This window comes from Jaculus jaculus, chromosome 19 (assembly GCF_020740685.1).
Source record: "Jaculus jaculus isolate mJacJac1 chromosome 19, mJacJac1.mat.Y.cur, whole genome shotgun sequence".
In the NCBI taxonomy this organism is placed as follows: Eukaryota; Metazoa; Chordata; class Mammalia; order Rodentia; family Dipodidae; genus Jaculus; species Jaculus jaculus.
Window position 1 is genome coordinate 20,915,559 of NC_059120.1, and position 14,387 is coordinate 20,929,945.

The 14,387-nt window shown below is 39.8% G+C and overlaps 1 protein-coding gene across 4 annotated transcripts in view; it reads left to right on the plus strand.

The window, feature by feature from the left end:
- The window catches only part of Rpap2 (RNA polymerase II associated protein 2), an 86,577-nt gene that overhangs the window by 29,367 nt on the left and 42,823 nt on the right, over positions 1–14,387 (plus strand). For all 4 annotated transcript variants that reach the window (XM_045138818.1, XM_012947770.2, XM_045138819.1 and 1 more), the window contains exons 9-10: positions 3,446–3,528; positions 7,218–7,298. In XM_045138818.1, coding sequence (XP_044994753.1) covers positions 3,446–3,528; positions 7,218–7,298 — 164 coding nt within the window. The remainder of the gene's footprint in view (positions 1–3,445; positions 3,529–7,217; positions 7,299–14,387) is intronic.

The following is a 14,387-nucleotide window of genomic DNA, read 5'->3' on the forward strand; positions in this document are numbered from 1 at the left end:
GTTATCACTTACTGGTTTGGCTAGAGGGTCTTCCGAAGAGGGGTTCTAGATCTGTTCTTGGTCTGAGGCAACCTGCTGTACTCTTCTGGCACGGGCATTCCTGCCACAGGATGTCACATTACACACAGAGGTGGGCAGTAAATAGCTGGTTAAGAGACTAAGAAAGCCCATGATAGTTTGGCTCCGGACCTGTGACATTCCATCCCTCCACAATAACTGAAGTTCTAATAGCAGGTACAGTTTTAGGGGGGAATTTTAATGTATAGTGCCCTACTGTGGGCCAAGCATTACATTTTGTACATATGCGGCACAGTTTTATAATTTTATTTTCTTTTATTATTTGTTTATTTATTTGCAAGCAGAAAGAGAGAGAGAATGAGTGTGCCAGAGCCTCCAGCTGCTGCAAAAAAACTCCAAATGCAAGTGCCACCATGCATGGGAATCAAACCATGGCCATTAGGCTTTACAGACAAGCACCTTAACCACTGAGCCATCTCTCCAGCCCCCAATTCTTTAATTTTCATTTGTTTCTTTCATGTAATATTTAGCTGTCTGCTGAAACTTTGAACTCTTGTTTTTCTCTGGACATGTTAAACATAGTTATTATACAATGTAGCATATAACAGTAATGCGTATAATTTCATTATCTAAATTCCCTGAGAGTTTGGCTTTTATGGGTTAATGTTTTTGACTTTGATATATTCTTATTTTATAAGGTATCAAACATTGTATATTAAAAATAGCAGGGCTTGGGCTGGAGAGATGGCTTAGCAGTTAAGGCACATGCCTGTGAAGCCTAAGGACCCCAGTTCAATTCTCCAGGTCCCAAGTAAGACAGATGTACATGGTGGCGCATGCATCTGGAGTTCGTTTGCAGTGGCTAGAGGCCCTGGTGTGCTATTCTCTCTCTCTCTCCTTCTCACTGTCTCTAATAAATAAATAAAAATAAAATCTTGGGCTGGAGAGATGGCTTAGTGGTTAAGTGCTTGCCTGTGAAGCCTAAGGACCCCAGTTCGAGGCTCAATTCCCCAGGACCCCCGTTAGCCAGATGCACAAGGGGGTGCACGCATCTGGAGTTCGTTTGCAGTGGCTGGAAGGCCTGGAGCGCCTATTCTCTCTCTCTCTCTCTCTCTATCTGCCTCTTTCCTCTGTCACTTTCAAATAAATAAATAAAAATAAATTAAAAGAATAAAATTAAATCTTAAAAAAAAAAATTTGCAGGGCTGAAGAGATGCCTCAGCAGTTAAGTCATTTGCCTACAAAACCTAAGTACCTGAGTTCAGTTCCCCAGTACCCATGTAAAGCCAGATGCAAAAGGTGGCACATGTGTCTGGAGTTCGGTTGCAGTGGCTAGAGGTCCTGGCATGCCCTTTCTCTCTCTACCTACCTCTCTCTCTCTTACTCTTTCAAATAAATAAAGTTTTTGAAAAAAAATTGCAACTGGGGGCTGGAGAGATTGCTTAGTGGTTAAGACACTTGCCTGCGAAGCCAGAGGGCCCAGGTTTGATGCCCTAAAACCTGTGTAAGCCAGATGCAGAAGGTGGCGCATATGTCTGGAATTCATATGCAGAGGCTGAAGGCCCTGGCATGCCCAGTGTCTCTGTCTGCCTCTTTCTCTCTCACAAATAAATTAAATAAAAGCATGTACCACCAGGCCTGGTTAAAAAAAAAAAAATTGCAAACTGGGTTGGGCAATGTGGCATACTCCTTTAATCCCAGCACTCTGGAGGCCAAGGTAGAAGAATCACTGAGTTTGAGGCCAGCTGAGAGTGCATAGTGAATTCCAGATCAGCTTAGTCTAGAGTAAGACCCTATCTTGAAAAACAAAAAAAAATTGCAGACTTGGCATAGTTGTGCATGCCTGTAATCCCAGCACTTAATAGTCTAAGGCAGGGGAATCTTTAATTTGAGGCCAGCCTGGTCTACATAGGAGACCCTGTTTCAGAAAAAAAATTAAAGGACTAGAGATGTTGCTGGGTGGGTAGAATGTTTGCCTACCTAGCATGTAGTTTCCCCATGTTCCATCCCCAGTGCTGAATAAAACTGGATATGGTGGCACCTGCCTATAATCCCAGCACTGGGGAGATTGAAGACAGGAGGATCAGAGGTTTAAGTTTAAGGTCATCATCAACTACATAGTAAGTTGAAGGGTACCCTGAAGCTACATAACACCTTGTTTCCAAAAAAAAAACAGGAAAAAAAAATTTAAACTCCAACTTCATCTTCAAAGTCCCCACATGAAGTTTAGATTTATGGAGCAGGACATATGTATAACTAATCAGTCCAGGTCAAGGTGTGGTCTTGTCTATCACTGACACATTGTCTGGGCTCCAATCTCTCCTGCAAGGTGCTCTGACCAGTTGTCCACACTGTGTGAAATCTAATGATAGTTTTTTTCTAGTCACTTTTGCTCCTAGAGTATGGTCCTTCTACGTCCAGATCTCAGGATGGGGAGTGTTACCCATACCTGCCTCTTAGTAGAATTCTGCCCAGGTTCTCAGTATCTAAGTTACTTCCTCCAGAATGAGTGCCCTCTCTTGACTCACCTTCCCTGTGAATTCAGCCCATAATTCTTACTGCTTTTTTAGCTCTGTGATGCTTTCCAACAAATGTGTGGCTTTTCCCCCCAACTTTTTCATTTCTTGGTTCATTTAAATGATCTGTCATTTCTTGTTTAAAATTTTATTTATTTATTTGAGAGAAGAAGGTGGGAGAGAGGGAGAGAATGGGCACACCAGGGCCTCTAGCCACTGCAAAAGAATTCCAGATGTATGTGCCAACTTCTGCTTCTGGCTTATGTGGGTCCTGGGGAATTGAGCCTGAGTCTTTGGCTTTGCAGGCAAGCACCTTAACTGCTAAGCCATCTCTCCAGCCCTCTTTTATTTTATTTTTTTTATGAGAGAGAGAATTGACGCACCAGGACCTGCAGCCACTGCAATTGAACTCCAGACTTGTATGCCATCTTGTGCACATGTGTGACCTTGTGCGCTGCATCACCTTGTGCATCTGGCTTACATGGGGTCTGGAGATCCTTAGGCTTTGCAGGCAAGTGCCTTAACTGGCAGGCCATCTATCCAGCCCTGATACTTCTGAAGGCATAACTTTCCACTAATTTCAGTATTGCTAATATTAGTCATTAAATTTCCCACATTTGTATTGCATTTAGCAGTTTGTAGAATCCTTTTGTAAACATTTTTAAAATTTAATTAATAAGGTATTCCTCTCCCTAGTGTACTAGTGAGAAAATTTACACTCAGAAGTGGGCAGATGACTAACAGAGGTCATTCTCAAATTAAAATCTTGAATTTTCAAGTCTCGGGAATTGGGTTTTTTTTCCCTGTTATATCAGAGGTGTTAATGTTTTTGTTTAATGTTTATGGGTTGACTTAAAAAAGAAAGATGCTGATTTATTTTTCTATTTACTTTGTTTCAAAATGTGTTTCAGCATGATCCCACTTTCCCACTGATAGATTCAAGTTCCCAGAACCAGATTAGAAAACGCATTGTTCTTGAAAAATTGAATAAAGTGTAAGTATGTAATCATTATTCCACCTTTATAGGATTTTAAATTAACTTAATAGTTATGGGTTTGCATTGTATAAGTATCACCATGATTTTGAACATTATTAAGATAAGCTTATATGAATTTCTTCACTTACAGTTTTCTATTTTAAGACTATATCAGGAAAGGATTGAATTTTTTAAAAAAAAAATTATTTGGGCTGGTGAAATGGCTTAGCAGTTAAGGCATTTGCCTGTGAAGCCTAAGGACCCTGGTTCTATTCCTCATGACCCATGTAAGCCAGATAGACAAAAGGGTGCGTGCGTCTGGAGTTTATTTGCAGTGGCTAAAGGCCCTGGCATACCCATTCTCTCTTTCTATCTACCTCTCTTTCTCTCTCTCTCTCTCTCTCTTAAACAAACAAATAAATAATTACATAAATAAAATATTTCTTTAAAATTTATTTATTTGCAAGCAGAGGGAAGCAGAAACACAGAAAGTATGAGTGCTCCAGGGCCTCTAGCCACTTCTTACGAATTCCAGATGCATATGTCACTTTGTGCATCCAGCTTACATGGATACTAGAGAGTCTCACCCAGGTCATTAGGCTTTTCAGGCAAGCACCTTAACTGCTGAGCCATCTCTCCAACCCAAATTGGATTTTTATAGAAGACAGAAGGGAACGTCATGCAGAGGAAGACAGAGATTATAGGAGAAGGAAACCCAACTGCTTCACTCCCTCTTAACAATCCAGTGAAGTCAAGGGGAATACCAAAACTAGACTGTTTAAACACTGACTTGTGGTAAAGTGTCATATTAGAGCATCATGTATCTAAGACTTTAAAGTTTCAACAGTCTGTTGGCTCACTCTGCCTACATGTCCATAGAACCATTTCATGCTCAACAACTTGAAAGTCAAGTTGTGCCATTCAATTTATACTTAGGTTTTAAACTTCCTGTGGTACAAATGGTTGCTCTTATAATTAGCCCAGTCATAAATGACATTTAAAAACCATCATTCTGGCTTCTCTATTAAAAAGACCTTAAAAATCTTTTCAGCCTGCCCTTTCCTTTTTAACAGAAAAAGAAATTGGTACATATGGAAAGGTGTGCCAATCATTGTTTAAGGAATTAGAAATACAGAGATGTCTTAATTTTGTAGCATTTTGAAAATAAGAAAAACATTCTCTGAAAGCCATAATTTTTTAACAGCTAAGGTATAAGACATTACTAGTAATATAATGGGTATGACTATTAACACATTAAAATACATATTTCTGAGCCACAATTGAAATCCTGTTTTTAAATTTATTTATTTTTATTTTTTACGAGAGGGAGGGAGAGAATTGGCTGGCAGGACCTCAGCCGCTGAATTCAAACTCCAGATGCTTGTGCCACCTAGTGGGCATGTGCAACCTTGATCTTACCTCACCTTATTGCATCTGGTTTTTGTGGGATCTGGAGAGTTGAACATGGACCCATAGGCTTTGCAGGCAAGCGCTTTAAGCGCTAAGCCATCTCTCCAGCCCTGAAATCCTTTTTAAAAATATGTTATTGGGCTGGAGAGATGGCTTAGGGGTTAAGCGCTTGCCTGTGAAGCCTAAGGATCCCGGTTCGAGGCTCAGTTCCCTAGGTCCCACGTTAGCCAGATGCACAAGGGGGTGCATGCGTCTGGAGTTCGTTTGCAGAGGCTGGAAGCCCTGGCACGCCCATTCTCTCTCTCTCCCTCTACCTGTCTTTCTCTCTGTGTCTGTTGCTCTCAAATAAATAAATAAATAAATAATTTTAAAAAAATATGTTATTTATTCATTTGTAAAAAGAGAGAGAGAAAGAAAGAGAATGGGCACACCAGGGCCTCTAGCCACTCTAAACAAACTCCAGATGCATGCACCACTTTGTGCATCTGGCTTTATATGGGTACTGGAAAATCAAACCCTGGTTATTAGGCATTGCAGGCAAGTCCTTACCCATTGAGCCATCTCTCCAGCCCCTGAAATCCATTTTGATTAGCTTTGTATCTTGATTTGTCCCTGTTTAAAAAACTGTACCAAGAACTATTCTATTATGAATAAATGTTTAGTGTTCACTGAGTATTACATTTTCTGGACTCTGCATATAGAAATCTTATTTACCTGTCATTGATCTTATACTTGTATATTTGTATCTATGGAATAATTTAGTTTAGAAAACAGCGTGTGTTACCACCTACCTGATTGACTTCAGTTATATAGGTTTTGAACACTGGGTTGGATTATCCATACAGGCATATAGTTAGAAGATAGAACATGATGTGGGAATGGTTCCTGGATTTTTTTTTCAGTTGATGGAATTTGAGGACATGTACACATACCACTGAAGCAATCTGCTCTCTGTGAGTCTTGCAGAAGCAGAGGATGGAAGGGACCTGGTGGGAAGACCCTGGTGTCCTAGCACAAGAGCTGGATGGAGTGTGGAGTAGGAAGGGAAGGAGGAGCTTAAAGGAGAGGAGGCACGATGAGCAGTGAAAGCCAAACTGGCTGGTGGCATGGGCTTGCTGCTGTTGTTATTTGATCATGACAGCAGCTGGACCTTTCCTCTTTATGAAAGCAAAAGCCAGGCCGAAAGTGCAGTTCCATGGCAGAAGGCCCTGGGTTCAATCCCCACCCTGCAGAAGGGGAAAGAAAGAAGGAAACCTTTATTTGGTCTCTAAGTTGAACAAACAAATATAAAGAGACTTCTTTTTTTTTTCATTTTTATATTTTATTTTTATTTATTTATTTGAGAAAGAGGGGAGAGAGACAGAATGGGCACACCAGGGTCTCTAGCCACTGCAAATGAACTCCAGATGCATGTGCCACCTTGTGCATCTGGCTTACGTGGGACCTGGAGAATTGAACCTGGGTCCTTAGGCAAGTGCCTTAATGGCAAAGCCTCTCTCCTGCCCTGGATAGGTATTCTTTTGCAGCAGCAAGAGATACTTATCAAATATCTTTTGTTGTTGTTGTTGCTCTGCTCAGGTTAGATACTTACATACATTTTACCTTGGTTTTTTGTATCTTTTTATTTTTTCCTCCATTTTGTGCCTTTTGTTTGTGTGGTTCAAATACATTATTTAAAATGTTTATAGGAATTGTTAAATTCTCTTCAGGTAAGAAAAAGTAGAGGGTCAGACGTGGTGGTGCACGACTTTAATTCCAACACTCGAGAGGCAGAGGTAGGAGGATTGCCATGAGTTCAAGGCCATCCTGAGACTACATAGTGAATTCCAGGTCAGCCTGGGCTACAGTGATACTCTACCTCGATAAAACAAAAACAACAACAAAAAAAAAAAAGTAGAAACAAAAGTACAGATAGCGGTGGCCCCAGCACTTGGGAGGCAGAGTTAGGAGGATCACCATGAGTTTGAGGCCACCCTGAGACTAAGTAGTGAATTCCAGGTCAACCTGGACTACAGTGAGACCCTACCTCAAAAGACCAAAAAAAAAAAAAAACAAAAAAAACAGATAGCAACCATAAGGACTTGCAGGACTGTACTTTTCACTTTGAGATGGCTGCATAGTAGAATATAGAGTTAATTGTGCAATGTCTCCTTAGAATTTGTCACCAGTCATAATCGAGCTCAACTTGTTCTTCACCTAAGTGCTGTCATTTTCCAAAGCATATCTAGAGATAGGCATAACCCCCAATGTTTCCAGGTAATAATTCTTTTCTTTTCTTTGTTTTGTTTTGTTTTTAGATTGCCTGGACTTTTGGGCCCTCTCCAGATTACAGTAGGAGATATTTACACGGAACTTAAGAATCTTGTTCGAACTTTCAGGTTAGTTAGTTTTCATATTGTGCATTTTTCATCATTTTCTAACTTTATTGATTTTCTTTTACAGAACCCATAGGAAAACTAAGGCATGGAGAAAATAAATGATGTATTTCCCTTGTCTTACATCTAAATGCAGTTCTGTTTTCTCCTCCCCTAACCATTCCTTCTTCCTTTCTATTGAATATAATTATCTCCTGTAATGATCTATTTCACTTCGGCTAGCTTTCTTATGTAGTTCACTAAAATTTAAAGGGAAATAATATCTGTCACAAAGCTAGTAATACTGTGAATTTAGTAAAATAGTAAATATGTATCAGATGACCACCATAGTGCTAAGCACTATGGGTAATGCAAAAGAAGCATGCCTGCACTGTGAGGAGATAAGGCGAATATCATGAGCCGTAAAAAGCAGTAGGTAACTTAATACTGAATTGTGTGCAAGAGGCTGAGAGCCACAACGAATGGGAGAATATGGAATTGATGCCTTGTGAAGTAGAATCATTGAGATTTTTCTATTTGATAAAACATGTACTAAGAACATTCTCACTTCTCTTACCTAGGGTCTTTATATTTGAAAGTGGATATTTAACGATAAATCTGAATTATGAGATTATTCTAATTACTAAGGTTGCTACAATTATTACTTGTAGTAGAAACAATGCGATTTCATGATTATTAATCACACACAAATACAGAGATGCCAGAAATGATCTTTTAGGTTTGCATGGGCCTTCTGAAGACTGACCAAATGCTTTGCCAAAACGCGGGTTTGAGGCAAACATTACATGACCAGAGGTGAACTGCTCTAAACCTCTGTTGGTGATGAAAAATGACACCAGGATTTTAGGTCTTGTAACTTCTGTCTGTAACAGAACCATACATATATAACTGATGATAAAGTTTGAATCAATATATGCAGTGTAGAAATGGAAGCTTTGAGTTTGTAGTTTGTTGTGAATTTATCAAGGTCTAGGACAAAATTCAGTTGGGGAAAGAGGAAGATGAGGTGCTGCCCTTCGTGGTATTAAGGCATTAAGGACTTGCTATTCAGTTTCCTGCAGGTGGTATTTACTTAATCCCTGTTAAGAGCAAACTGGTGAAGCCACTTCAGAAGAGCCAAGACAGTAGGTCCCCTCAGAGGTGGAGCCACGTATCTCACTGGCAGGACACTTGCCTAGCATATATGCGGCCCCATGGTCCATCCCTAACACAACCAATAAACGTCTTCTCACCTTGAACTATTTATCTTTTATCTTCATTCAGAGTATATTTGATTAGTTGTTGTAGAGTGAATTTTTAATGTCTTTTAAAACCCTATTCTGAGATTAATAGAGCTTACTAAAAACTGAAAGGGGAAAAAAATCTACTTTAGGCACTTCTAGTCAGTGAGATTTGTTCAAATTTTCTTTAAATGAGCAATTAAAAACTGCTGATTTTGGGCTGGAGAGATGGCTTAGCTGTTAAGCGCTTGCCTGTGAAGCCTAAGGACCCTGGTTCGAGGCTCAATTCCCCAGGACCCACGTTAGCCAGATGCACAAGGGGGCACACGCATCTGGAGTTTGTTTGCAGTGGCTGGAAGCCCTGGTGCACCCATTCTTTCCCTCCCTCCCTCTTTCTCTCTGTCTGTCGCTTTCAAATAAATAAATAAAAACAACCAAAAAAATAAATAAAAATTGCTGATTTAAAAATTGACAACTGTAGCCAGGTGTGGTGGCACACACTTTTAATCCCAGTACTTGGGAGGCAGAGGTAGGAGGATTGCTGAGATTTTGAAGCCATCCTGAGACTACATAGTGAATTCCAGGTCAGCCTGGGCCAGAGTGAGACCCTACCTCAAAAAACCATCAAACCAAAAAAAAAAAAACTTGAGAACTGGGGCTAGAGAGATGGCTTAGCTATTAAGGGCACTTGCCTGCAAAGCCAAAGGATCCAGGGTCAATTCCCCAGGACCCGTGTAAGCCAGATGAACATAGTGGTGCATGTATCTGGAGTTATTTGCAGTGGCTAGGGCCCCTCGTGCACCCATTATCTATCTCTATCTCTCTCTCTCTCTCTCTCTCTCTCTCTCTCTCTATATATATATATATATATATATATATATATACACACATATATATATATCTGCCTTTTTCTTTCTATCTCTCGAATAAATAAAATATTTTAAAATTAAGAAAAATAAAAATTGACAATTTGTTAGGCATGGTAGCTGATACCTTTAATCTGTGCACAAAGGAAACAGAGGTAGGAGGATTGCCATTACTTCAAGGCCACACTGAAACTACATAGTGAATTCTAGGTCAGCTTGCGCTAGAGTGAGGTAGGAGCTGAGAGTTCGAGGCCATCCTGAGACTACCAGGTCAGTCTTCCCCCGCAAAAAAAAAAAAAAATTGACAACAGGATTCTACTCCCTCAATCCTCAACTCATAGTCTGATTTAATTGGTCTGGCATATGGCCTTCAAGGGAACAGACAGTTTAATGTTATATGGGAGATTTTATTAGAATACTACTGTATAACAACATAATGCAGACAAATGGGGCCTGTCACCTTACTTGACCATCCCAGTTCTTTGGGTCTCCTGCTATTTCCCTTTTGCATACAGCAGTGATAGTAATACTCTGTGACAGATAAAGTACAGAGAGAATAACTGATAATTCTCTTTGTGTGTCTCTCTTCTCTTTGTTATTCTCTGCTTGGAAATAAGTGAATACTTTTTATTAATGGGATTTTTACCAAATGAGATATCGTGAAATTTCTATTGGAGTGATTCTTCCCATTGTTTTCCCCCCTACAATGTGTAAGGACTACTATAGGCCATAAATAAATTCTCTCTTAAGTACTAGATAATGTGTTGTTCTTTATGAAAAAAAATACTTGTTTCTTGTGAAGAGCACTGCCAACGAGAGTTTAGTGATGACTGCTCTTATACTGTCCTCTCACTACGGTCCTCTCACACCAAATTGTTACTGGAGTGAAAATAATGAAACTTGACACTTTAGTTTGATTGTACTGCCTTATGGTAAATTTTCTTCTTCCTTAAGAGTTAGTGATGTCATCTGAATTATATTTTTTAAAATAACTATAGGAGTGTCCCATGATTACTCGTGGATGCCCCAGAAATGGAGGTGTTTGATGTTGAAAACCACTGTGTAGCCTGTTGCTTCTAGTCTTTTGAAGCAGCCCTGGTAATGTTGTCTGATTGATGTCAGTACATGCAGTCAGTACAGTTTTTATTGTGTGCTCTGCTGTACTTGACACTTGGTGTATGTTATTTAATTTCTAAAAATAATTGCACTATCATTTTACAGATGACAGGTAAGAGGTTAGTAACCTCTCAAATCTTACGACTAGTCTTTAGATTTTGATCTCAAGCCTGTCAACTAAGAACCATGCTGCCTCTTCTCTTGATAGATGAAAAGGTGTCAGCCATTAAAAGCAGCATAAATTCAACTTCTTATAGAAGTCTACTCATGTTCTGAGAAAGCCCCCTTGCTTTGATATAGAATGCCAGTGCCCCACACCTGCTTTTCTTTTTCTTTTTCTTTACTTATTTGTAAGTAGACAGATACAAAGAGTGAGTGAGTATGGGCTTGCCAGGGTCTGTAGCCACTGCAAACAAACTCCAGATGCATGTGCCACCTTGTACATCTGGCTTACAAGGCTACTGGGGCCTCAATCCCAGATCCTTAGGCCTTAGAGGCAAGTGCCTTGACCGCTGAACCATCTCTCCAGACCCTCTACTGGGTTTTCTATCTGGCCACCGTGTTACTGAACTAAACAACTAAAACGTCTTTCAGGGACTGGTGTCCAATAACATATTTAGCATACTCAAAGCCATGAATTCAGTTCCCAACACCAAAAAAATCAGAAATTTAGGTTGGATTTTTTTTTGGGGGGGGGTGCTATTTTGTTGCTGGAGAGAGAACCCAGGGCCTCACCCATGCTGGGTACATACTCTACCACTAAGCTACTTTCTCATCCACTAGACAATCTTTGAAGAAAACTTTGCAGTTCTGTCTTCCATTACATTGCTGTGTTGAGAGTTGTCACTCTATTTTTCAGCATATCTTATAAGAGCAGAGAACAAAGCAGTGTCATTCCACTCATTTGCACTTATGGAAATGGCATGGGGCCATATCTCATTTGTTTCATTAGATGAAACTAGACTATTAATTGTCATAATAGTACTTCACAGAAAGGTCAGACCTATTAGTTCTCAGGCTATTGTTTCTCTCCATCTCATTGCCTTCTATAGTACCTTTTCCTATCACTTAACTTTTCCATAGGAGAATATTTTACTCGAATATTTCTCCACTTCCTATTCTAGAACCTTCACAGACACTGGAGTGAAATCTCTGCCTTGAGAATCTCCTTACCTACTGTGAAAGACATTACTTACAAGTACACAGTCATGTGCTTAGAATTTGCTAAAAGAACAGATCTTATTGTTATTAACGTATGCACACACAGGTAATAATATATTAATCAGCCTGATTGTAGTAATCATTTTGATATATATGCTATATATACATGTATCAAATCATATTGTACAGCTTATATATAATTTTTGTCCACTATAACTCAGTTAAGCTGGAAAACATGGTTACAATGGTAATAAATTTTGCAAAAGGACATCACAGAGAGTTGTGGAAGGTTACAAGGAAGATAGCCTTGTTAAATTGGGATGACATTGTATTACCATTAATGCTCTTCTTGAAGAAAAGACATTAAGATATGAGAGACTGAGGAGATGACTCAGCTGGGAAAAAACACTTGCTTTGTAAACATGAGGATCTGAATTTGATCCCCAGTACCCACTTAAAATGCCAGACATGGCTGTGCATGTCTGTAATGCCAGTGTTGCAGGGGATGGAGATAAGAGGGTCACTGGGGTACCCTGGTCAGCCAGCCTCTCTGAAAAATGGGGAGCTCTGGGTTCAGTGAGAGACTCTGTCTCAGGGAATTAAAACAAAAGCAGTAGAGGAAGGCTAGCCTCCTCCACACATGTGCATACACCGTATACAAACTCAGACAGATGTATAACTCCCATTCTCTGAAATAGCAGCTTCACTAATGTCAGCAGTCCAGGAATTTGTCAGTTTGCTCACATACGTATCAAAGGAGCCTCTGGAAGTATACTTAGTGTGCTTGTAAGGGTATGTTAAATTGAGAACCAGTAATTTCACCAGGTCAAAAACCCAGACCTATAATTTTCTGTCAAGAGAACTTGAAAAGTCTACTTAGCCTAATGGGATTGTTACAAAAAGATTTTGTAAGGAATCTACCATTGGGTGCTCTGTAGTCATTAGTATCAAAGATGAAAAAAAAAAAGTCATTTCTTTATCCCCTCTAACTCCAAGTAAGAACTTTACTTAAATTACCTGTGAATCTAAGCCTTCTTAAGATACCTGAGCCAGCCAGGACACGAGATATGTTGTTCTGTAGTTCTATGAAGGCAACTAACAGACTTCAGGTATGTGGAGACTTTCAAATGCCCTTTTCCTTTTACATTTATAAACTTATTTTGTCACATTCTTCTGTCATTCCTATCATGTAACCATAAGTCCCTCTTAATGAATATTATTTTAGGTTTTATTTGAAGTTTTAATAAAATATATGATAATTTTTTCTGAAATATTTTGAAGGTTTATTTGATACCTTACTAGGATTGTTAGAGTTAGTTTTTGGTAATCTTAGAACTCAAACCTTCAGTTATAAGGTCCTATTGCCTTCTTATTGGTACATAGAAATACTACTGGCTTTTGTAAGTTGATTGCATGCTTGGTGCTTGATTACTCTGGATTTTATGTGTAAATCATTATAGTTCTGAATAATGAAAATTCTGTTTCCTTTCTGTGCATACATTTCTCTACCCTTAAAATGAGGGCTCTGAGTCAGAATGCCAAGCACAGTAGTAGTACTGGACATTTTGTTCCATCTTCAAATCATAAAAACTTTGCCATGAAATACTTTCTGGAATATGTTCTTTATTGGGCTAAGAGGATCCCTTTCTATTTCTATTCTGCCAATACCTTCCATCACGAAGAAGTCAAAATTTTTAGAAATAGCTTCCTACATCTATTCTGATTATCATGCTTCTCCTTTAATCTGATAAATTGATGAATCACATTGCAAAATTTATGTTGACATGCCTTCCAATCTCTGAGATAAGTCAAACCAGGTCATGCTGCATTACTTTTCGTACCTAATTGTATCCTAGCTTCTGCTTTCTTTTTTTTTTCTTTTTTATAATTAACATGTTTTGTATGAATACATCATGTGTCGATACCCTCTTTCCCCTTATCCCTACCCCCATTCTGTTGGGGATGCTCCTCAGTGGGGTTACAGGGTTACCATGGGGTTGTGTATTTTGCATTGTGGGAGCAGCAGTCAGTTACTTTTGGGGGGAGGGAATGCCTCTGGGCATGATCTCAACCTGTGGCTCTTGCAATCTTTCCACCCCCTCTTCTGCAAAATTCCCTAAGCCTTGGTTGGGTGAGTTTTAAGTCTACTTCAGAGATGAGCTCTTAGGAGCCTCTGGATCTCTACTTTGTTGAGAGTGTTGAGAATCCTCAGGGTCTGGCTTCTTCACCCTGACGCTGATTATCAGGTTCAGGTGGAAGCAGCACTCTTGCTCGTCTCCCCCATTCTTCAGTGGTTTCAGCTGCAGCTTGGCTGAAGTGCAAGGGGTAGTTTATCTCCTTGGGTCTCGCTACCTTTCTGCGTGTGTACTCTCTGGAGCAGGGGATCCAGGAGTTGGGGACCCAAGGGCCCTTCAGTCAGCAAGACGGAGCAAGGGTCTTGTTTCCGCAGCAAGCTCGCAGTATCCAGGTAGCCCAAGCTAGTAGCAAGGGACCAGGGAACTGGGAGGGATGGGGGAACAGGGAGATCCGGCCTGCTCACTCTGCATGAATCTTAATGAGTATTTTCATAATTTACAATGAAGACTGGGTGAAGTGATGCCATGTGATCAAATCATCTAAGTCACTATGGTTGTGGTGACCACAGGGCTGTGCAGAGGTGATGTCATTGGCCAGGAATTGATCATTGTCAAAATTAGAAGAACTCTATACAAGTTTATTTTACATTCTCT